Genomic DNA, 25553 nt, shown 5'->3' on the forward strand with positions numbered 1-25553 from the left:
AAACCTATGTTTCTGCAAAGAACAGCTTGAGAGATAAATGGTCACTGGACAGTGAAAGCAACATAAGTATATAAAAAACTCTTCTAAAGTCAAAAGAATTTTGTATCTTGAAATGGATACTATTTTTCAATGTAAAAGATTCACAATTTTCATTTTAAAAGGCCTTAAAGAGGGTGATGTCAGAAGTTTGCCTACAGAAAAAAAAAGGGGGGGGGGAGTGGGAGTAACATGAGAATCAATTAATGTGGATAATTTTTGTTTTCTTTTTTCACAGAATATTACACCCTATTTGAAATGATCTAATATCCGAGAAATGAGATTTCTATTCAGACAACTAGGCTGACTACTGTACACATATCCTCTTATGTAATACAACTGGCCAAACATAATACTCCCCCAATCAGTCAGATTCCCTGGCTCTCAGCACAGTCTTCTACAGCCTCTCTAAAAGAACACAATTCAGACTTTCTGTTTATGGCTCCTCCCAAAGAAGCCTGAAAATCTATAAAATCCTTTCAAATATCTTAAAGGGGACATGTCATTTTTCATCATAAGTTTAAAATGTTACAAAGGATGTACTTTCCAGAGCATTAAATACTGATCTTCACAAATAAAAGCCACATATTCTGTTAAATATATTCTATCCAAAAAAAATTTCACAACAGTTGTGTTAGCAATAAAAAAAAATTAAAAAACAAAAAACTGCAAACAACCTAAGTTCCAATAGTAAAAGAATTAATCATATAAACTCATTCTATGAATACTAAGCAGGAATTTTAAATATTGAGGTACAGAATGGGACTAGAGAAGACAGTTTCATGGATAATCTTTGCTTTGTCTATATTGCTTGAGTTTCAGAACATAAAATACAAGCATTAATCAAGTAATCAAATTTTTTAAAAAAGACTAACAGGTACTTCAATACCAAGTAAGAACCACTCTCATGGAGGAAATCACTTACTTCATCAATAAAGGCTTGCTCCGGTTCTGGCTCTATTGTTTCTACTTGAACATCATCACTAAATTGTACCGTCTTCTTCTCTGTTTTGACTGCAAAACATGTAATATTTATCTTTTCCTTATAATAAACTTAAAATTCTATCCTAAAGTACTTTAAATTGCATGAGAGAATTTGGATTTTTCTTATACTCCCTTCAATTTGGGAGACTCAATTTAAGGAATCATTAAACTACAGATTTAGGCAATAATAAGAGAACATTATTTTATGGAATTCTATGAAGATTTCTTAATTTTCTCTTCTAAAGATTTTACATTTTCCATAATAGATACTTCATTAAAAATAAGAGATGTGTTTCTGAAACAAAGATTAATCACCTACTACATGAGTTTAGTAAATCGGTGGACCAAAAGCAAAGTTTTACAAGTCATAAATGAACTCTGCAAATTAAAATAAGTCCTCTTTTAAATTTCCAGTCCTTTCAAAGAAAAAAATCTCATTTGAAAGACCATGCTATTTCAATGTAGTGAACTAAAGTCAGCTATACATTCTATGGCAAGCCACTCAGACTTTTGTAAAAGAACGACATCCAGGTCAGCGAAGAACTTTATAAGTGACATTGGTAGTGATCTGAATTTTCCACTAAATTGGCCTGCATTTTTTAGTTACATTATTCTTTGAAATAAAAATGGGATTATGAGGGATCTGCAAACCACTGGCCAGAAGCACATATTTCTCTTGCTTAACAAAGCAATCTTTTAAAACTATTCAATATATCATTAACTAGTAAATATAAAGCTATGATTAATAGAGCAATTAACTTTCTCCCCCAAAATATTGAGAGGCCCATACAGCTTTAAAGGAAAGAAATTCTTTTCTGCATTTTTCATCCTTGTACCAATGTGGTTAATCAGTATTAATAAAAATATTAGAAATCAAGATGAGAAGGGGTTTGGGAACAGAGCAGAATTAAGAAAGAAAAGGAAATATATTAATTAAATTTTTACATGTGCATAATAGAATATTACATTTCCCCCCAAATGAATCTCTTATACCATCTTTTATTTTTAAGATTTCATTTATTTATTCATGAGAGACACACAGAGAAAGGCAGAGACATAGGCAGAGGGAAAAGCAGGCTCTCTGGGGGGAACCTGATGTGGGACTCGATCCCATAAAACTACAGGATCATGCCCTTAGCTGAAGGGAGATGCTCCACCACTGAGCCACCTGGGCGTCCCAATCTCTGATGCCATCTTATGAGATATGCCCATTTTAAAAATGCGGTTAACAGCAGCACTAGTAATATTAAAAACACTTGCAAAGGGAAAGCTGATGTATGACACAGCCTGGATTTAAATGCCAATCTATCTGGTGCTACCATCCCACATACTGGAATCTGGCTAATGATTTTTTTACTCTAAGAACAAGAACCCATACCACTTATGCATTCTGTGTTGTATGCTTCTGTATAAAATGCAGATAATTTAATTTCCATTCAAGTCACCATACAGTAAAATTCTATATACACACAAAAAGTTTCTGTTGATTTTATTTTCCCATGGGGGTAAAAGAGACATGTGCTAGAGATATTTCTGCTTTTTATAGCTATTAACAGGTAGAACTGGGAAAACACTGCATTGGCTGCTCGACATCTTATTAACAGCTGACCATGCACAAGTTGTGAGCACTTTTTCGCAAAGGGGCTAATACTATTACTATATATGCATGCGTGTGTGTGTGCATATGCATGTGTGTATGTATTATATAGGTACACAATATAAAGTCTTTTCACAGTATCTTCCTACACTTCTACAAGGAAAACAAGCTAAGCAGGGCAGGTACTTCTACTGAACATTAAGTAAAGTGGGCTTGTTTCCTCATAAAGAATAGTGCTATGAAGATCATGCTAATACTCATTTCCCAAGCCTAAGAACTACAATTCCATTACATAAGCTCTGCTGCTCCTGCTCTTCTTTTCAGTAGTCTAAAGTAAAACACAGGAAGAGCCAAAACACTCATTTTAAAGCTGCACTGATATATGTTGGGGGTGGGGGGGGAGATGAGTTGGCTATGATCCATAGGAGATCTTGGATGTCATCTTGAACAGAAGTCCAAGACAATTCTATCTTTCCCAATAGCTTATTGAGGACAAAATAAAAACAAAAAACCCAAACCTCAAAAAACAAAAAAATCACTACCATGAGCCCAGGTTAAAAAGTTGGCACACAATACATTGCCATTTAAAATGGGTTCTACAATATTTTCTGAGCTCTAACAAAAAAGAGCTCCATTACTAGAATGGGGATCAAGAATCTGTCTCTCTCATAAATCTGTCATAAAATGACATGAGACAACTTGGCAATAATTATGAGACAACATCATTTCATCAAAGATGAAAGTAATGTCTGATTTATTGTTAAAGCCTTCTCTTCAAAGTGAAGTGTTCCTAAATTTTTTCAAGAAAAGTATCTCTTTTATATATACATATATATATACACATACACATATATGTAAATATACACACACACATCTATGTATCACTTTTGTACAGATATTTATATAGTCTGTATCCTGGGTAAGACTGAGTACTATGGGGACGCCTGAGTGGCTCAGCAGTTGAACATCTGCCTTTAGTTCAGGGTGTGATCCTGGAATCCCAGGATTGAGTGCCCGTGGGGAGCCCACTTCTTCCTCTGCCTGTATCTCTGCCTCTCTGTGTTTCTCATAAATAAATGAATAAAATCTTAAAAAAAAAAAAAAGAGTACAACATGCTGTTGGATATGAAAATATGACTAAGACAAAAATCCTTTCTTAAAATTCTTGTAAACTAAAAAAGACCTAAACATCCTACAGCTTATAACTGTCTCTAATCCCTTCTTCTGGCACTAGAAAATTAGATGAGGTGAGATATTTTGCCAGGTAACTACAGCTTACCAACTTACACATAAAAACTCTTAAAATTCTAAATCTTTCAGTCACTAAAAGAAATCTTAAAAAAAAAAAGAAATCTTTCTACACTAGAACATATTTCTGTTTCCTTAAAATAGAGGGAGATTATGACTTAATCTTGATGACCCTCACTCATCATTATGATGATCAGTGAAGTATAGTATTATGTAAAAATATAGTGAACTGTCTACCAACATTTTGGTAGATTATCAGTAGTTACATCTCCTGCAACTATTGTGCCTGCCAATAACATCACTTTTCCTCCTATGCATCACTTCCTAGTTTATTTCCCCTAGTAGCCCAGGTTTGGAAACCAAACAAAAAAGTACTTACATGATTAGTTATGGCTCCTTCTGACTATCTGACACGGAGGCTTAGGAAAGCCATTATATTGCTTACAGGCTACTGCTTCTGTTTGGAGCCAGACACTAAAGAAACGGCCTTAATCTTAGAACAGCAAGAATTCTCTAGGAGATTACACTGCACTAGTCATACTTTATCAACTGAAAATGAAAATACATAATGCAAAAATTTCATAACACTTCTTAATCTGCAGTTTTATAATGGCACATATCTAGTTTTCTAGTCCACAGTCAAAAAAAAACAAAACAAAACACACACAAAAAAAGTCCACAGTCTGCCCAATTATCTGATTAAGGACAATCTTAGTAGACAATTTCAATTTGTAGATAATTAGATGATTTCTGGTAAATAACCTACTGACTAGTACGCTGCACTTTTTTTTTTTTTTTTTTAATTTTTATTTAGAGACGTCTGATTGGCCTAGAGGTTAAGCACCTGCCTTTGGCTCCCGGCGTGATCCCAGGGTACTGGGATCAAGTCCCACACCGGGCTTCCTTCAGGGAGCCTGCTTCTCCCTCTCTCTATGTCTCTGCCTCTCTCTTCTCTCATGAATAAATAAAACCTTTACCAAAAAAATTTTTTTGAATTCCTGTTAGTAAATTAAAAAAATAAATAAAAATAAATAAATTCCTGTTAGTTAATATACAGTGCAATACTGGTTTCAGGAGTAGAATTTAATGATTTATCACTACATACAATACGAAAATATGGAATGCTTCACAAATCTGTGTGTCATCCTTGCACAAGGGCCATTGTAATTTCCGTATCGCTCTAATTTTAGTATACGTATTGCAGAAGCAAGCACACAAGATGCATTCTTTATAAACACTGGGCAGGCACTATCACCTGAGAGTCCTAGCTCAGCTTGTAACTTTCCATAACTTTGCATAAAGTTGAATTTACTCAACTTTCATTTAGAAGACAACTGTGGATTATCATCCACTTACAGACTAGAAAATACTTACTCATTTCTGGTTCAGCAGTAAGATCAGCAGTCACAAAATTAGAAGGAAATAACCCCATACCTTGATGGGTTTCACCTTTCCACCAGTTGGGATCACTAATGAGGAACAAAAAAGAATATCTGATTATAATAAAGATTTTTATCTCTATAAATGTCTACCTTTTACAGTGTTTAACTTGCATTATTACTGGATTTGAATCCCCCAAAAATCTAATGAGGGAAGAAATGAATGTACCATTATTACAAATAGAAGATGAAACCTCAAAGATGTTAAAGAAGTGTTTAAACACACAGCTCTTATCTTTTGGAAGGCTGGTAAATGCTTTGAGGATTTAATACAAGATTGTGAACTTTCTCCCCAAAAGAGAGATCTCTATATTTGTCTTCAGGTAGTTCATGAGTTCCACTGTAAGATTCTTTTGTAATAAGGTAATGATAGGCTCTTAATTCAGATCCATTCTTAAATTAGTGCTCTCTGTTGTATATACTCACACATTCCCATCCCCACAAGAAACAACACGACAGATGACATTGTTTATAATAAAACGTTCACAATGAACACTCTCAGATACATCCCATGGTTCACCATTGCACCCTTTGAGCCTAGTATAAGGAAAGCTAGCAAGCTCTCAATGAACATTTTTGAACGAATCAATCAAGGTTTTGTGCAATTTCCAGCTAAGCAGCTCAAACTTCATTTTCTTTTACTCAAGAAAACAACAGAAGTATGATACTATAGGAATAACCTAAATTTTTTACAATTTATTTTTTATAACCACTTGCAAATGTTAGTACTTCATTATCAGTAAAAATCATCAGTAACAATTTTTGAGTGAACATAAATAAAACTAGAGTCAAAAGCCAGATGTTCTCATCAGAAACACAGAGTTGCTGAAGGGGAGAGGCGTAGGGGGATAACTGGGTAATGGACATTAAAGAGGGCATGTGATGTAATGAGTACTGGGTATTATATAAGGCTGGTGAATCAATCCTAGACCTCTACCTCTGAAACAAATAATACACTATACATTAACTGAATTTAAATTAAAAAACAGGGATGCCTTGGTGGCTCAGCAATTAAGCATCTGCCTTTGGCTTGGGAAGCGATCCTGGGGTCTCAGGATCGAGTCCTGCATCAGACTCCCTGCATGGAGCCTGCTTCTCCCTCTGCCTGTGTCTCTGCCTCTCTCTATGCAGAGAGAATAAATGTCTCTCATGAATAAATAAATAAAATCTTAAAACAAAATAAGAAAACCAATGTATTGAATCACCTCCCATAATAATGTAAACGTATATAATGCCATGTAAAATGAATTTGTTCCACACAGATATACTATTATGCTATTTTTTGTGAATAAATAAGTTCAATATAGTATGTATTTATCACATATTACATAAATACAAATACATATGTGGTATATTATCTAAAATCTTAACCTTACTAATTTAATAATCTATATTATTAGATGGAACAAAAAAATGAATAAACTAGATCTTCAAAAAAATAAAAACTATTTAAAGAAAAGATGAGAAAAAAAATTAAACTACAAAGTAAGAATCTAGGCAATATGACACAAGCAAAGCAACCAACTATCACACACAGGAAATATTTACATCAATATTTTTTCTTATTACCTTTGATAATGGCAATCAACAGGAATAATATGAAACACAGAAGTAATGTTATATATTTTCATATGAACGTCAACTTAATATCAATTTGATATTATCCATCACCTGTCATCAAGAACTGTAATAATTTCTCCAGCTTTAAAAGTAAGTTCATTATCTTCAGCAGCTTCAAAGTCATATATAGCACGAACTTTTCGACCTTCGTGTTGGTGGTTAGTTAAAAGATTAGATGTGCTTGGGTACAAAGTAGAAAGGGTGGTTGACTGTTGCCTTTGCTCCTTCAAGGATAACTCAATAGCTGGAAAATAATGAGTTAAAAAGACCCAAAATGTTAATATACCCAACGATCCAAAGAAGTACAAAATGGTATCTGAAGGTAAAATATATTCTTTTAAATGTGGAGCTGGGAAGTAGGACATATCTTGACACACTGAACGAAAATAATTTCATCAATTTTATTCATTCACAACTGAAAGTTTAAAGAATAAACTATAAAAAAGTTGAACAGCATAATGACTAGCTTTTTAAGAGTTTATTTTTTTATGTAATCTCTAAACCCAACATGGAGCTTGAACTCATAATTCCAAGATCAAGAGTTGCATGCTCTACCAACTGAGCCAGCCAGGTGTCCCACATAATGACTACTTTTACTGAATGGATAAAATTTAAATTATTCTGGGTAATAAAAAGATATAATCTCTTAAATCCACTTTTTTAATTTAGTTACAGATATTTTTATTTACTTTCATCTTTTCAATATATTTCTATAGCTTCTGTTTCCAAAATGCTAAAGTCAATTGAGAAATCAACAGTCCCAAATCTCAAGGAAGACTTACTAAATCAGGGTATCAAAGGTATTATCCAAGAACCTGCACTTGGCTCCAAAGTTAAATCTTATGTAATTAGTCTAATAAGTGGATTTGGAAATAACTATAATGAAGTTTCACGTGACAAATTCCCCCAGAGAAATTTCAAATGTGTGTTTTTCTTATGGTGGGGGGAAGGGGACAGACGGAGAGGGGGAGACAATCTTAAGCAGGGTCCACGCCTAGCGGGGAGCCCCAGGTGGGGCTAGATCTCACAAGTCTGAGATCATGACCTGAGTCAAAATCAAGAACCAGACACTTGACTGACTGGCTAAGGCACCCAGGCACCCCTCAAATGTGTCTAATCGCTTCCACTCCTCCCCTAGCAAAGGCTATCATCATATGTCACTCAGGCTCTGCAATGTAATCTGCACTGATTACCCAACTTTCAACTCAAACCATGACCCCTTCATCCCTTCCATCCCTGTTCTACATTGATAAAAGACCTATAGGACAAAGAAAACTTTAAAACCATCATAAGGAAATACAGGAAAGTACCTTTTAAGATTTGGGGGTAAGGAAAAATAAGATACAAAAAAAAAGCAAAAATCATAATAAGCAAATATTTTGACTAGATTAAAATTTTAAAATTTCATTTGATAAAATATACCATTATCAAAGTCAAAATAAAAGCCAAAAATCAAGAGCAGGTATCTAGAATAGAAATAACAGGCAAAAGTTTAACATCCAAAATTAAGACTTTCTACATATCATTATCTTAAAAAAAAAGCCACACACACACAAAATACCTCAGTAAGAGACATCATCAGTATAGCTAATGAACATACAAAAGAGGACCAGCCTCACTAGTAATCAAGGGGATAAAAGTCAAGATAAATGGACATTATTTCCAACCTATCAGAATCACAAATATTAAATTCTGACAATACTAAATGTTTTCAGGAGATAAAAAATACAATAACTTTCATATACTGCTAATGGCAAAAGAAAGATAAAACTATTTTGCAAAGTTGAAGATGTATTTCCCCCATAAGCCAAAAATATCAGCTGCAGTCACACAAAACACACACACACATAAAAGAAAATATGTACAAGAATACTCAACGCAGCCCACTTACTATAGTAATAAAAAAACAAACCAACCAAAAAACCCAATCATCCATCCATTTTTTGTCCATCCAGGACAAAAAATCCTGTCCATCCATCAGCAGGACAGATAAACCATAATTTATATTTATCAGTACAATGGAATATTATATAATTGCTGAAATAAATGAGTTCGATTTATATGTTTTATTATGATTGTAGACATATTGTTGCATAAAAATAAACTACAGATGGTCTAACTACTGACAGAAAAAATTTGGTGGATGCATAAAAGTATTTAGTATTGTTTATAGAGACAGAGTGTAATAAAAACAGTATTGCCCATAGACTTAAAGGACATATGAATACTAGCTGTCTTAGAAGAGTATCAACTGACACCAAAGAGGGGCACAAAGCAGATTTCAAGGTTAGCTTATAAAGTCCTACGTCTTCTATTTTTAAGTATCTCAGTAAACAAATATTAAGTAAGGGACCCATTTCCTTCCCACCTTTCCAATATCGGGGACTTAAAACCATACCTTTTGCTAAGTCTTCTTCTTCTTTTTTGTTAGCCACAGTACCAGGATCTTTGGCAACCAACGCTGGGCTTGCTTTTGCTTGATCTGCAGCCTAACACAAAGGAAGGAACACAATATTTGAAGACTGTTCTCAAATTTTCCTACCTCCTTAATCTAAGAACTTACAAGAGCTTTCTTAATCAATCTACTAGATTTTTAAAGCAGAAGATAATCCAAACGGAGCAGTCTCCACTCTGAAAGGAGAAGAGTTCGAACTGGAGAGAAAAGACCTGGACACTGAGGGTGAAGACCTAATCGCACTCTCTTAAATTTGTGTAAAGATAGGAAGCTGAAAGAAGACAAACAAAAGAAGACAGACTAGGGGAGATTTAAAAATTGTTAGAAAAATCCTAAAACCAGAAAAAGGGAGAGAGACTCTTTCCCAGAGATCTTGGGAAAGGGAAGGCAATACTATTTTAAAAACAAAGTTTTTAAATTTAAACCATCTATTCAACAGTTATATTTTATTGCTTTCTTCCAGATTAAGAGGCAGGATGTTATCTTTAGGAGTAGAGACTTATATACAACGATATAATATTCATAAAATTACACTATTTTGTAAACTAAAATACAAATAGTTAATTCTGACAATATAGTTCAGTTACCAGTAACTGCTAGCGAGCGCACACACACTCACTTTTCATATCTCTGACACTTAATAATGTCCTCCCCTTTGGCTCCTGTAACTCTGTCCACATTTTTCCCTATTGAGTTTTAACTCAACAGCTAAATAGTTTTAGTCAACAGCTAAAATAATCACTTTCTCAATGAAGCATTCCTAAACCCCTAAATGAAGTACTCCCTCCTCTGTGTTCCTCTGATAGTATTTTTAACAAGGTAAAAGGTATGCTCTGGGTAGTTAAGAATGTAAATGGTGGAGTCAGGCAAACATGGGTTCAAAACCTAAATCTACCTGGTTCAAATATATATATATATAGGCTGTGAACAGTTACAAATGTTTATCAGAATACCCAAATCAACCAAGAACGACAACAAAATTGGAATTCTAAAGTACTCAAATTAACACATGCACAGCACACAGAACAATGCCTGGCACAAAGTAAGAGTCAATACATCTCAACTTCTATTAAAATTATCTTATATCTATCTCCCTAACCGTGCTCTATGTTCCCTGAGAATATATGTGTCTAAATATGGATTGTGAGCAATCAAGAAATAATTATTGAGTAAATAAAAGGTAAAATAGTCAAAATTATAGTAAATACAGTATATCTACATAATATTGTAATACATTATAATGTATATCTACATTAGTATATTTTATATTGTCAAATGAATACACAAAGCACTTATCACTGTCATTCAGAACTGAAGAAATGATAAAGAATTCCCAAATAAGCAAAAGCTACAGGAGTTCATCACTACTAAAAGGGTTTCACAAGAAATGTTAGAGGTGGGGATCCCTGGGTGGCTCAGTGGTTTAGCGCCTGCCTTTGGCTCAGGGCGTGATCCTGGAGTCCCGGGATCGAGTCCCACATCAGGCTCCCGGCATGGAGCCTGCTTCTCCCTCTGCCTGTGTCTCTGCCTCTCTATGTCTATCATAAATAAATAAATACATAAATAAATAAATCTTAAAAAAAAAAGTAAAAACCTTAAAAAAAATAAATAACAGAAATGTTAGAGGGACTACTTCATGCGGAGAAGAGCCCCTCAAGGGCATGCTGGGCTGCACTGAGGACCAGGTTGTTTCCTGCCATTTTAACAGTGACACCTATTCTTCCAATTCAACGTTGGGGCCAGCATTGCCACCAAAGACCACTTTGTCAAGCTCATTTCCTGTTACGAAAACAAATTTGGCCAAAGCAACTGGGCGGTCCACCTTATGGTCCACATGACCTTCAAGGAATATCAGCTCCCGCTAGAGCACAAGAGGAGAGAGAAGCCCTCAACTGCTATGGAGTCCTTGCTCCAGCTCATCCCCCAACATGTGGAGAATCTCCCAACCACAACAAAGTTTTCATCCTAGACACCATGAAGAAGAAAAGAGGCTTAGAGAGCCCTACCTTGTACCATCAGTAAAGCACACTGTACCAAGCCAAAAAAGAAAGATAAGAAAAGGACAACCAAATCGTAATGGAAGTAAACTATCACTATGTGCAGATGACATGGTACTATATATAGAAAATCCTAAAGACTCCTCTGAAAAACTATCAGAACTAATACATTAATCCAGTAAAACTGAACACAAAATTAATATACAGAAATCTGTTGCACTTCTATACACTAATGACAATCAGAAAGAGAAATTAAGAAAACAATCCCATTTACAATCCCCATCAAAATGAATAACATGCCTAGTAATAAATTTAGCCAGGAAAGTGAAAGACCTGTACCCTGAAAACTATAAGACAATAATGAAAACAAATGAAGATGACCTAAATAAATGAAATATGTCAAACTTATGAATTGGAAGAATATTACTAAGATGTCCATACTACCCAAAACATCTACAGATTCAATGTAATCCACATCAAAATATTAATTATATTTTTCACAGAACTAAAACAAAGAATTCTAAAATTTGTATGGAACTACAAAAGATGCCAGAGAGTCAAAAAAATCTTGAGCAAGAAAAACAAAGCTGGGAATATCACACTCCTAGATTTCAAAATATACTATGAAGTTATAATATAACCAAAACAGTATGGTACCAGCACAAATACAGAAACACAGATCAATGGAACATAAAAGACAATCCAGAAATAAAATAATACTTGTGGTCAATTAATCTATGACAAAGAAGGTAGAGATATACAATTCGAAAATGAGTTTCTTCAACAAATAATGTTGACAAAACTGGACAGCTACATGCAAAAGAATGAAACTGGGCCACTTTATTGTACCACATACAAAAATAAACTCAAAATGGATTCAAGTCTTAAATGTAAGACTGATACCATACTACTCCTAGAAGAAAACAGGTAGTTAAGCTCTCTGACATCGGTATGTTTGTTTGTTTGTTTGTTTATTTATTTATGATAGTCACACAGAGAGAGAGAGAGAGAGAGAGAGAGAGAGAGAGGCAGAGGGAGAAGCAGGCTCCATGCACCGGGAGCCCGACATGGGATTCGATCCCGAGTCTCCAGGATCACGCCCTGGGCCAAAGGCAGGCGCCAAACCGCTGCACCACCCAGGGATCCCTGACATCGGTCTTATATTTTTTTGGATCTATCTTCTCAGGCAAGGACAACAAAATGAAAAATAAACAAATGAAACTACAACAAACTAAGAAGCTTTTGCACAGCAAAGAGAAATATGAATAAAACAAAATGGCAACCTACTGAATAGAAGAGAATATTCATAAATGATATATCAGATAAGAGGTTAACATCCAAAAATTACTAAAGAACTCATATAACTCCTTATTTAAAAAAAAAATACAATCTAAAATAGAGAGAGGACCTAAATAGACATTTCTCAAGAGAGACATACTGATGACATACATGGAGAGATATTCACTAACAATTAGGGAAATACAAATCAGGACCACAATGAGACAATCACTTCACATCTGACAGAACAGCTAGTATAAAAAATAAATTATAAGTGTTGATAAGTGTTGGCAAGGATGTGGAGAAAAAGGAACCCCTGCATTGTTGGTGGGAGTGTAAACTGGTAAAGCCACTATGGAAAAGAGTATGTAGGTTCTTCCTCAACAAATTAAAAATACAACAATCATAAAATTTAGCAATTCTCGTTTTTATCTGAAAAACTTCTAGGTTCCTAATCCAAAGACAAAAAAAACACACCAATTCTAAAAAAAAAGACATATGCACGCCTGTGCTCACTGCAGTACAAAAACCAAGACTGGAAGCAACCTAAGTGTCCTCCCATAGAGGAATGGATAAAGAAGACGTGGTATACATGTACATGTGCGCAGAAGCGCGCGCGCACACACACACACACACACACAATTAATGAGCCATAATAAAAAAATAAAATCTTGCCATTTGCAACAACATGTATAGACCCAGAGGGTATAATGCTAAGTGAAATAAGTCAAGCAGAGAAAAACATATGGTATGATTTCATGTATTATATGGAATATAAAAAGCAAAACAGAAACAGACTCAGATACAGAAAAGAAACTGAAGGCTACCAAACAGTAGGCAGGTGAAGGTGATGGACAAAACAGGTGAAGGGGATTAAAAAATACAATCTTCCAATGTGGTTTATGTATACAATGGAATATTACTCAGCCATTAGAAACGACAAATACCCACCATTTGCTTCAACGTGGATGGAGCTGGAGGGTATTACGCTGAGTGAAGTAAGTCAATTGGAGAAGGACAAACATTATATGTTCTCATTCATTTGGGGAATATAAATAATAGTGAAAGGGAATATAAGGAAAGGGAGAAGAAATGTGTGGGAAATATCAGAAAGGGAGACAGAACATAAAGACTCCTAACTCTGGGAAACGAACTAGGGGTGGTGGAAGGGGAGGAGGGTGGGGGGTGGGGGTGAATGGGTGATGGGCACTGAGGGGGGCACTTGACGGGATGAGCACTGGGTGTTATTCTGTATGTTGGTAAATTGAACACCAATAAAAAATAAATTTATTATTTAAAAAAAAACAAAAAAAAAGGAAAAAAAAAGATACAATCTTCCAATTATAAAATAATTAAGACGGAGGGATATAATGTACAGCACAGAGAATCAATAATACTCTAACAACTCTCTATCATAGCAGATAACTAGACTTATTAAAGTGACCATTTCATAATGTACATAAACACTGAATCATTATGTTGTACACCTAAAACTAATAAAATATTTTATGTCAAAATTCAATAAAAAAGAGAAGAAAGTGCAGAAATAAGTATATTATCCTATATTCCTGAACTGTACTCTTTAAAATTCCTTCCTATTACTGGGTTCTAAGTGCAGCAACAATACATACACTAGTAGTCAGTCAAATACAGTCACGGTGCTAGCATTTCTTTTATCTCTATGTCACAAGTTAGGGCTACAAGAACTGCAGCAGAATGAGTTACTAAGTATGACTTTTCTTAATATTTTTATATTATTTTCTTCTGTACTTAGATGAAAAAATGTACTTCAAAAATTCCCTTTAGAACCCTCTTACACTGTTGGTGGGAATGTGAACTGGTGCAGCCACTCTGGAAAACTGTGTGGAGGTTCCTCAAAGAGTTAAAAATAGACCTGCCCTATGACCCAGCAATTGCACTGTTGGGGATTTACCCCAAAGATTCAGATGCAATGAAACGTCGGGACACCTGCACCCTGATGTTTCTATCAGCAATGGCCACAATAGCCAAACTGTGGAAGGAGCCTCGGTGTCCATCGAAAGATGAATGGATAAAGAAGATGTGGTTTATGTATACAATGGAATATTACTCAGCAATTAGAAACGACAAATACCCACCATTTGCTTCAACGTGGATGGAACTGGAGGGTATTATGCTGAGTGAAATAAGTCAATCGGAGAAGGACAAACAGTGTATGTTCTCATTCATTTGGGGAATATGAATAATAGTGAAAGGGAATATAAAGGAAGGGAAAAGAAATGTTGGGAAATATCAGGAAGGGAGACAGAATATAAAGACTCCTAACTCGGGGAAACGAACTAGGGGTGGTGGAAGGGGAGGAGGGCGGGTGTTGGAGGGGAATGGGTGACGGGCACTGAGGTGGACACTTGACGGGATGAGCACTGGGTGTTTTTCTGTATGTTGGTAAATTGAACACCAATAAAAATTAATTAAAAAAAAAATTCCCTTTATTTTTGGAGGCTTCTGTTAAGTATGCTGACAAAGATCTAGCCTGATCAAGATGAATAATGATTATGCAACTGAGTTTAAAATCTAGAGGTACTTGTGGAGATGATCCTACAAGATACATTTTTCATTAAATATGAAGTTCTTCACAAACGTGGTTTTCAATGATAAACTATCAGATATTATTTTTTTAAATCACCGTTCTACCTCATCATATTTTACTTTATATGCATTTTATGTATTTCTTGTGGCTGAAGATAATAACTACAACAAAATTAGCTTTCATATACTTTAGAACATTCCAGATGAAAAAAAGTAACTCTTTACTATCGCTGATGTGTGTCCTGAACCTCTTGAACAGAAGAGTAACCTAACTTCTGTACCAGTCAATAAATAAATGCTCTTGCCAGTGTTCACTCCACTTCTTGTCCTTTGAAGCCTAGTCCGGACAGACACATATCCACTAACCTCTATATCAAACGGAAGGCAGGATCGTGTAGTGGAAAGAACACTGGACTGAGAGTCAGGAGGCCTGTGTTCTAGTTCCAGCTCTGTCAATTACGAGCTGTGGCCCTGGGGAAGTCACTTAACCATTCTGGGTCTGTTTCCTCATCTGTAAAATGAGGGCAGTAGATTAGAGAATCCCTAAAGCTGTTCACACAACTATCTGAGATTCTAGGTTAACCAAACAAAGCTACATATCACATGGGTCATTAGTTCTCCTTCCTTCTCTAACTAGAACAAATCCCTTTGTGGCCTGAAAAGCAGTTTTCACCTACAGTGAAAGTTGTACTCAAAAGCAGCATGTCTCAAACTTAAATGTGCACACAGAATTATCCAGGGAGCTTATTAAAATAGAGATAATGAATCCATAGGTCTAGAGTGGCACCCAAGATGCTGCATTTTTAACAAACTTTCATGTGATGATGATGAAGTAATAAACTCTAGAAAAGCTTTTCAGGGCACAGGAACTGCAATCTCATTAATCATCTTTATGATTAATATACTTCCTGATTTTCTGCGAGTCTACCCTTTGATAAATAAACAATGCCTCTTTTGTCAAGGAATTCATTAGAAGATTTTTCTACATAAAATTATTCCTTAATTATACAGATTTTAGAAATTATTCTGATAGTAAAAAGCCAGCTACAAATTATGAATAAATACTTCTTAAAGATATATTTCATTATTGTAAAACCATTCATAAGCCAAATTTTTTCAAGTAAGAAGAAAAATATCCTTTCCTTCCTTCATCTCCCAAACATACTTTTGGATCTTCACACTTCAAGAATATTCAGATAAACTAAAAGAGTGCTTTGGGGAAGAAATCTAAAGAGAGTTTTCTGTGCGTGCTTTCACACCACTTGTGATATTCTGTCCTAATAATGGAGTAGGGAAAGGCAGTATAGTAAATTACCACACATTTTAAGTCCCTAGATTAGCAGGAGATCCCAAAGGATGGTTACCCAGAATAGAAAAAATGAGACACCCTTCAATTTTTCCTTTAATACGTAAATTAGAAATTGATCCCATTACACATAAATTGGAGGAGGAAGGGGCAGAAAGGAAATTTAAGCCTTTCACTCAATCATCTTTACAAACCAGTCAACTCTTATTAAGGGAAAAGAGGCTTTTTGTGCTTCTCTCCTCTTGACTCTCTTATCTCCTTCTCATTTCTAATACAAGTATTCTTAAATTGCATAATCAAAAGAACCTCTAAACTCATCCTTAAATTTTAAGGATATCCTGATTTTTAAGCTGTCATTCTTTGTAGACAAAATTAAAGCACGAAGCCTATTTAAGAAGATTGTCAGTACCACCTAATATCATAAAGCAATTTTGTCTATGTTATTAAAAACTCTTTAAAAAATCTTAAATTGGGGCAGCCCTAGTGGCGCAGCGGTTTGGCGCTGCCTGCAGCCTGGGGTGTGATCCTGGAGACCTAGGATCGAGTCCCACATCAGGCTCTCTTCATGGAGCCTGTTTCTCCCTCTGTCTGTGTCTCTGCCCCTATCTCTGTGTCAATAAATACATAAAATCTTCCAAAAAAAATCTTAAATTGTAAAATGCTAATCTAATTTATTTACAAGGAAGGAGAAAGAGTGGGAAGGTGGAAGTTAGAACACATTAATATTCCCCCTGTATTTTTCCGGCACCACTGATTATTAACAAAAATTATTAAAGATTATTAAAAAAAATCCTTTGCAGTAGTAAAAACTACCTGGGTTTGAGGGGGAAAAGAAAAATTCATATAAATGTGGCTACATTAAAGACACATGCAACTTTACAAAATACCTGAGAACCAATAGCTGGAAATGTAACTCCTTGTTCCTTAAGGTTCTTAATCATTGCCGATATTAGACTAAGCTGTGGATCATTCTTAAATTCATCTGTCCATTCAACCATAAGAGCCTTTAATTTTTCACAGACTTTAGGATGACCCTGAAAAAAGAAAAAATTTAATAAAAACTACTAATTTCCTGGCTAATGTTTTAACACAGATACATTAAATATAAAAATTATAAAGTGCTGAAAATGTTGTGTAGATATTTTTTAAATCACAAATTACCCCTAGCTATAGATGATACAATAAGAAAACAGAGTTGATTACCATAAATAAGTTTTTTCACACTATGAAACAATAGATGATACCAACATACATACCTTATGTCAAAGTAAAACATTAAGTATGTATTAACTTATTTTGGACGTCAGAGTGATGGAACTTTTTAGAGTATTTTGCAACTAAGTGAGCTTTGTACATCAAGAAGACAAAGAAAAGTAGTCTGCTTTGTTTTGGTTATTTTGCAGACAAAAAAAAAAAAAACAGTTGGAAAAAGAAAAAAAAAATGACAGTTCCTTTATTCCTAACCCCTGACTTTTAAAACTATGCCTGTGTATTTTTTCCAAGTTATCTAATTATCCGAGACCTAGTTTGTGGTCCACTATATGTCAATATTTCTAGAAACTTCATTTCTTCAAAATAACATCTCTCCCTCAAGTATAAAATCAATATGTTCACTATAAAACATTTGGAAAATAAAGAAATCCTTTCTCTTATATGTAGCTGTTTGCTTTTCAAAATAGTTGTTCATGCTAACTACAAGTTCGAATATCTCATCTTCAATTAAATTACAGAAAACACTATATACTAAAATCTCTTCATAAACAGTCATACATTTTGATGGACATTCAGGACATTAAAAGAATAGTTATTAATTAGCGGAAAATACCTAAATATAATTGAATAAAGCAAAAAAGGAAAAGAACACATAATCATACTCGAAAACAAAGTACAGAAATTCTGTAAGAAATTATGTAAATAAACTTTTATCTCATTTCTGGACTGTTTTCTACTAAAACCTAGAAAGAATCATTTTTTCCCCAAAAACACAAGGTATTTTCCCTCTTAACATCTTAAAATTTTTCCTGATTATATAATATCCCATCCTCTCTCCTCCTCCCAAAAGAGTCAGAAATAATTACCCTTCACAATGCATAAATTTTTACTGGAAAAACTCACATGTTACTTATAAACAAATTCTTTTAATTCCTTGAATTGCATAAATGGAATTCTTTTCTTTTCATAAATGGAATTCTTTATTGCATATCCAGTTAAATGAAAAGCATAACATTAAAATCCTGTCATGGTGAGATAGTGGCCTTTCTTGTATCACAATGAAAATAGTGTCATACTTTGGCAGTATTTCTGAACAGCTCACATTGGGAAAATACCTCCGTGGCTACACAAAAGGTTACAAAAACTGTGACTAAAATAGACTGGTATTATTTAATCAGAGAAATACATGTATTTTTTTATTAGATGAAAGGAATGATAAAACAGATTAAATATACTCTAATCTGGTTAAAACAGCAAAAATAATTCTCTAACTATATAAACTTGTAGTCTCTTCAGCAAAATAGCATTTACCTTACTTACATATTGGATAGACACAGCCTAGGTAGGATTTTAAAAAAAAATAAAGTACAGACCAGTCATTTGTGATTTAAAATGTGAAAAAATGAACAATGAAATACAGGAAGACAATTGTGTTCATTCATATCTAAAAATAATGTTCCTTACCTTGTTTAATACGTTGCTTACTTCACTAGCAAAATCTCTTGAACATACTTCTAAATGAAAAATTTTGCCACAGTTTGATACACATGCTCCTAGAAGCTAAAAGTAGAAAATCACAAGTTAAAATGGCTCAATTTTAGCAGTTTACTTTGTGGTAAAACTTAAAATGAAATCACTTACAGTCAGAGCTTGCATAGCAACATGAGGATCTTTATGGTTCACTCTCCTCATAATAGATCGAAGACAATCTTTAGGTCTGAAAAATAAGAAATATATCAATCAATTAGTAGTATACCCAGGCTTTTCCCCTCTTAACTGTAATAGGCAACAGACTCCTATACAAAAAGTAGACTATAGTAGAGAGGTCTAATTTCTATTAATGACACAACTGAACTGTATACTAAGAAGTTCCTTTAAATTTTTCAAACAAAATTAACAGGCTCTCTTCCTTAGCAATCATAGATTAGTCATTTCACACTACTTATAAGTGAAAAAGTTCTGAAAATGAAATGATAGACCCAAACGTCCACTTCTAGTTATGATGGAATAAACTGAATTAGACCTATACTCCTGCTAAAAATGAGAAAACTGGAAAAATATATTTAAAATATACACTCAGGTCACTGTGACATTAGGTCACAGGCAGTGCTGAATGATCTCTAAGAAGAAATTATTAATTACTAAGCCCCAACTTTTCATTCAGAAGCACTTTCCAGCTATCAGTACAGGCTTTCTGCCTAAAGGCAGTTTCTGGATATTCGTGTAGAGGTGATCCCAAGAAGAGAATGATGATGATTTCACTGAGTTGAAAGGACAGAAATCAGAATTCAGGGAGGCTGAGGAAGCTAAAATTGGTAAGACAGAGTAAAAGGAGCAATATGAAGAAATAGTTCTGGATACCTACATAGGAGTCCACTTAGGTCTACCTATGCCACACATGCATAGATTAAAACCTTCATAAGGCTGGACAAAAAGTGACTGCAAACTATATACTCAAGGAGTTCCCAAAGCTCACACAGTTGTCAGAGTTCATATCAAAATGGAGAGTCCTTGCTAAATAATCTAGAGCATTCACTGGATACACGGAGTTTAGGCCTTAGTACTGGGACTAACCTATCCCAAAAGACTACTCTAAATCCACCCTAAAACAAGCTAAAAACAAGCCATAAGGAGTTAATTCAATGTAACTTCAGTTGTTGAGCGTCTGCCTTTGCTCAGATTGTGATCCCGACGTCCTGAAATCAAGTCCTGCATCTGGCTCCTGTGGGAAGACTGCTTCTCCCTCTGCCTATGTCTCTGCCTCTCTCTGTGTGTCATTCATGAATGAATGAATAAAATCTTAAAAGAAATATTTTTTGAGAAACTAAACACATAGGTGTTCCACAGATTTAGTTACTTGTTATTACTATTACTGCTAATTGTGTAAGCCTAAAGGGAAGAAGCAATTACCACTAATTTATAAAGAAAATGTTTTTAGCATTCCCAGACCCCAAACATAACTTCTCTTAGGCTTTTCTGATACCTTAGGACATGTCTTACTAATGGATGCACAAAGTAAGTCAAAATAAAGCAGATGCTCACAGACACAGTTCAAAACTATGGTGGCTTGATGCTGAGATGCTGAATGTAGCTCCCCAGAATAGAGCTGGGAGGCGCTACTTTTGCTGCTACAGGGGTGCGCTATCTCTAAAACAGCGCAAAGGAAAACTGAATGCCATTTTCACTTCTGGCCTTTTTTTATACAGTGAAAATACCCTTCAAATCTCTTTTAGTTAAAGTGAACAGGTACTTATGTAGGTCCTTCCATGAGAGTGAAGTGGCATAATACAAAACTTCCAGACGCAGGGGATACTTATACTTTCACGTGACTGTGGCTTCTAATGACTTTTTCTCAAATAGACCAGCCACAAGACAGACTTTTTAGGAATGTACACAGCTGCCTTGGCATATGTCAGTTCTGGTGAAATAAAGCATCAAATTCAGCTTCATTATCCATAGGTATTATTTCAATCCACCTCAACAAACTACTATGGGTTTCAAAGAAAGTAGAGCTTTAAGAGGGGCCTCTTTTCTATCAAATCCTCTCTACTCTACTTGTCTCCCACCATACCACTCAGTCATTAGGTTACCATGTGAAGTTACAACTACTTAACTTAAGCTACTTCATGCTCAAAGGTAAATAAAAATTAAGGCGTGAACCCTTCTTAACCTTCAGACACAAATACCACAGAGCCATGCTACTGTGCTTTCTTTTGCAATTCACACTTTTCCAGTTTCCCACAGAAAACAGAGCTGCAGAACTTGAAGCTCTTAAGGCAATTCTGAAAAGCATATATTCTTTAAACAAATTTTATCAACTGTCACTCCTTTGATCTAACAGTGAATTAATAAAACTTTTTATTCTTGCTCATTCATCTTATTGGAAAAAAGTACCCAGAAAGCAAGAGCCCTCTACATATAGTACCTTACATTTCTATCAGTGCTAAAGGATACTGACCCTATGATTAAACCAGTTTGGTCACCAAAACCGTCACACTGAATCACCATCTCCATGTAAATTACAAATTACACTGTGAAAAAAATATTCGACAGGTAGCAAATAACTGCTGATAATGCCTTCATTAACTAACATTATACTGTCATCTTCACTTTTGCTTTTATGAATTTTCATAAGCTAAGTTTTACCAAGTCATGTATATAAAACAAAACCATGAAAGGTCACCATGAAACTAAATCTTTATGACTACCTAAATCTTTATGACATGTTAGCTGTTCTGTTCTTATTTACAAATATTTACAAATGGGTAGAACTCTTTCAATACATAATGACAATTTTCTATGTAAAAGTCATAAACAAATGTTAGATGATAGTAGTAAAGGACCCTCACACCACATTTTGCCATTCAAGTTCCTAATGACTGTGTATCTCAAGTATCAAAACTGTGGAACTATTTTGTTTACTAAGGATCCACTGTTTTGTTCTAATGATATATTCATTGTTTTGTTATCTAGGTCAAAGCTGTCAGTCAATATTTACAGACCAGGCCTCTGTGGCAAGTTATGTATTCCAAAGATAACCACAATAACTCCCTTTCCACATGCTTTTCTACAAAGTGACCTTACCACTTCCCATAAAGAGGTACAGTTTAATAATCTTCCTCTTAAATGTGGGCTGACCCCAGTGATATGCTTGATCCACAGAATGTAGTGAAAGTGATATTCTGAAATGTATAGTTCATAAAAAGCTATGTAGGGGCTCAGTCGGTTAAGCTTCTGCCTTCAGCTTGGGTAGTGATCCCCGGGTCCTGTGACTGAGCCCCACATTGGGCTCCCTGCTCAGCAGGGAGTCTGCTTCTCACTCTCCCTCTGCCCCCTACCCTCGCCCCTCATGCTTGCTCTTTCTCTCCCTCAAATACATAAATAAATAAAATCTTAAAAAAAAAAAAAAAAAGCTATGTATAATACAACCTACAACTCTTAGAACACTTACTCTTAGGCTGCTCCCTCTGGGATCCCAGGTACTACTACTCTGTAAGAAACTCATACCACACATAAGCCTTGGCAACTATTTCAACTGAGAGCTCCAGTTGAGATCCCAGTTGACTGCCAGCCATATAAGAACATCCAACCCAATCAGGGCTTCAGAGGACTCCAGTCCCAGCCGTTAGGTAACTGCAAGTTCATGAGAGACCTCAAACAAAAAGTGCCCAGCTGTTAACCCACAGAACCATGAAGATGATAATAAATGCTCATTTAAGCCACTAAGTCTTACATTGGTTTGTTATGTAGCAATAGATAATTAGAATCACCTATAACAAAGTGTGCTGACAGCTGTTAGCTTTAAACACTATTGTATTATTTACAATGGTTTGGGTTGCTTTTCATCTTTTTTTTTTTTTTAATAAAATGTTAATAAAATTGCCTTAACTGTTTATCTCCTCATCTTAAGAGTTCCTGAATGGGCAGCCCCAGTGGCACAGCGGTTTAGTGCCACCTGCAGCCCAGGGCGTCATCCTGGAGACCCAGGATCGAGTCCCACATCAGGCTCCCTGCATGGAGCCTGCTTCTCTCTGCCTTGCTCTCTCAGTGTGTCTCTCATGAATAAATAAATAAAATCTTAAAAAAAAAAATAAAAGAGTTCCTGAAGATGGGATCTAGGGCCACACTGCTCATCCTTGGCTCCCTACTCCTTACCCATGGTACATAATTATGTTCTCAAGTGAAATTTGAGGAAACAAAAACAGGAATTATTTAGCTGATGCTGCTCACCAGTGACTAAAGGTAAACATTTTCATTCTGAATGCTGCCTAAAATAATGCCTTGAACAAGGTCAACGCTAAATAAAAAGTCAACAAGCTAAGTATGGAAAAACACTACTTTTCACTGTTGTACAATACTTAGTATTTAGAATAATCAAATAATCTTCCTTTCAAGCTCTATTTATTACCAACTCCTGTATGTCTTCCATTGAATTAGTTTTCTATGAGAAAAATGTACATTCTTTCATAAAATCTTGCCTTAGAATTACAAGAAGATAAAAAAAATAATTACAATAAGATCAAAATAAGGGGAAAAGTGATTAAGTAGTGCTGGGAGGAGCACAGGATGTAAGGTAATTGATGATAATAAACATAAATGAAGTATTTTGTAAAAATACATGCTAAAGATAAAATGTGCATGTGCATTAGAGTCTACCAATGATTCCCATTACCCAACCTCTGCAGTCTCTTGCAAAAACCTTCTCAAAATTCCATTTTGGTATTTTAAAACTTCTTGTAAGACATATCCTCTTTCCCTTATCTTGAGATAGGAAAACAAAAAGATTGGGGTCAGGGATAGGGATAAGAACAGGGAAAGGGAAAATTTTCACCTTTCCCAGTTTTCCAACCCCCAAATAACTTTGTTGCTCTTAACCTACCAAGTAAGAAATGGGCACAGCACAAATCTCACCACTGTAAAATATAGGGGAATAGTACTATTTCTTGGGGTGTGTTTCCAAAGTCAGGGCACAGGTGAAAATTGTAATTAGCCAATTTCTCTTGATCAAGGAGTTACCTGTTGGAAAAGATACTCTGCCATCTCTCAAATATGCTCAATATAGGCAACTTTTCCTCAATTATTAAAGCAAAACTGTTATTTTGAGCCTCCATTAAAAAAGGTGGCTTTCATATAGGGCCACGTTGTTTAAAATATGCATACACTGAGCAAGAATCACACTCAGTACAGTGAGATATTCACACTCTATAAGAAAGTGAAAACTGTAATGGGGAGATAGCACATAATAAGCTCACTAAATGGAGAGCAGGGACAAGCTTTCTGGAAAAATTCAACTTGAGGGGGCTACAAACAGTACAGTTAAACACAGTAAGATAAACATGCATATGATGCAGCTCATATCAGTTGTCAGAAGATCAAGGAAAAGTAAAGCTAATTTCACATTTCTACAACTCTCTTTTCAAAGATAATGAAATTTCAAATCTCTTTAAACAGCCTCAAGTAAATTTCCAAAACTGTTCATTACTTATAAATGTCTACCTACTTACAAGCATGTTGCTGTACAGTTATGACAGATAAATAGCTCAACACTAGTCTCCTAGTCACCAGTTAGTGGGATTACCTTAAAGGTCTTTCCATTAATATATATGGAAAAAGTAAGAAACATTTTGCTGGATAAAGCAGTCAAGTTTTGTGACATCTTGTGCTTTATAAAATTTTTTTAAAAATACCCTTATTTCAATTATGTCCCACTCTTCTACTTTTCATTTGAGAAGTATTTTGTATCATAAAAATAGTAACTTAAACTGTGATAAGGTTTTATATCCTTAAGGAAATTATTACCATTGAAAAAACAGTAAATTTAATTTTTTTTTTTTAATTTTTATTTATTTATGATAGTCACACAGAGAGACAGAGAGAGGCAGAGACATAGGCAGAGGGAGAAGCAGGCTCCATGCACCGGGAGCCCGATGTGGGATTCGATCCCGGGTCTCCAGGATCGCGCCCTGGGCCAAAGGCAGGCGCCAAACCACTGCGCCACCCAGGGATCCCTGAAAAAACAGTAAATTTAAATTCTAACTCCTGCATCTATTTCTAAGTCAATGACCTTAGACCAATACACTTTTCAAAATGAGGATACTACTTCTTCATTATCCCCCTCATGGAACCTGACAAAAGAATAGGTTATTTTCCTTAAAATATTGCAAATATTAAAAAAAAGAAAAAATAGTAATAATGTGTAACACAGTTAATGAAAGTGCTTGCATAGTTAACTTCTCATCACCTATGAAGCAGGAATGAAAAAGTACAAAGACACTAGCAGTAGATTTCTAAATAGAAGCACTATTATGTGCTC

General features: G+C 35.0%; 1 protein-coding gene and 1 non-coding gene across 4 annotated transcripts in view; both read right to left on the reverse strand.

Moving 5' to 3' along the window:
• The window catches only part of STAM (signal transducing adaptor molecule), a 79597-nt gene that overhangs the window by 17001 nt on the left and 37043 nt on the right, over nt 1–25553 (reverse strand). For all 3 annotated transcript variants that reach the window (XM_026015916.2, XM_072749424.1, XM_026015934.2), the window contains 7 exons: nt 19382–19457; nt 19205–19300; nt 17416–17562; nt 9323–9413; nt 6976–7168; nt 5240–5334; nt 962–1050 (listed from right to left, as the gene is read on the reverse strand). In XM_026015916.2, coding sequence (XP_025871701.1) covers nt 962–1050; nt 5240–5334; nt 6976–7168; nt 9323–9413; nt 17416–17562; nt 19205–19300; nt 19382–19457 — 787 coding nt within the window. The remainder of the gene's footprint in view (nt 1–961; nt 1051–5239; nt 5335–6975; nt 7169–9322; nt 9414–17415; nt 17563–19204; nt 19301–19381; nt 19458–25553) is intronic.
• LOC112908419 (U6 spliceosomal RNA) lies at nt 4976–5079 on the reverse strand. Its single transcript, XR_003232923.1, has one exon. It is a non-coding gene; the product is annotated as a U6 spliceosomal RNA (small nuclear RNA).

The sequence above is a fragment of the Vulpes vulpes genome, chromosome 2, assembly GCF_048418805.1.
Source record: "Vulpes vulpes isolate BD-2025 chromosome 2, VulVul3, whole genome shotgun sequence".
Lineage (NCBI taxonomy): Eukaryota > Metazoa > Chordata > Mammalia > Carnivora > Canidae > Vulpes > Vulpes vulpes.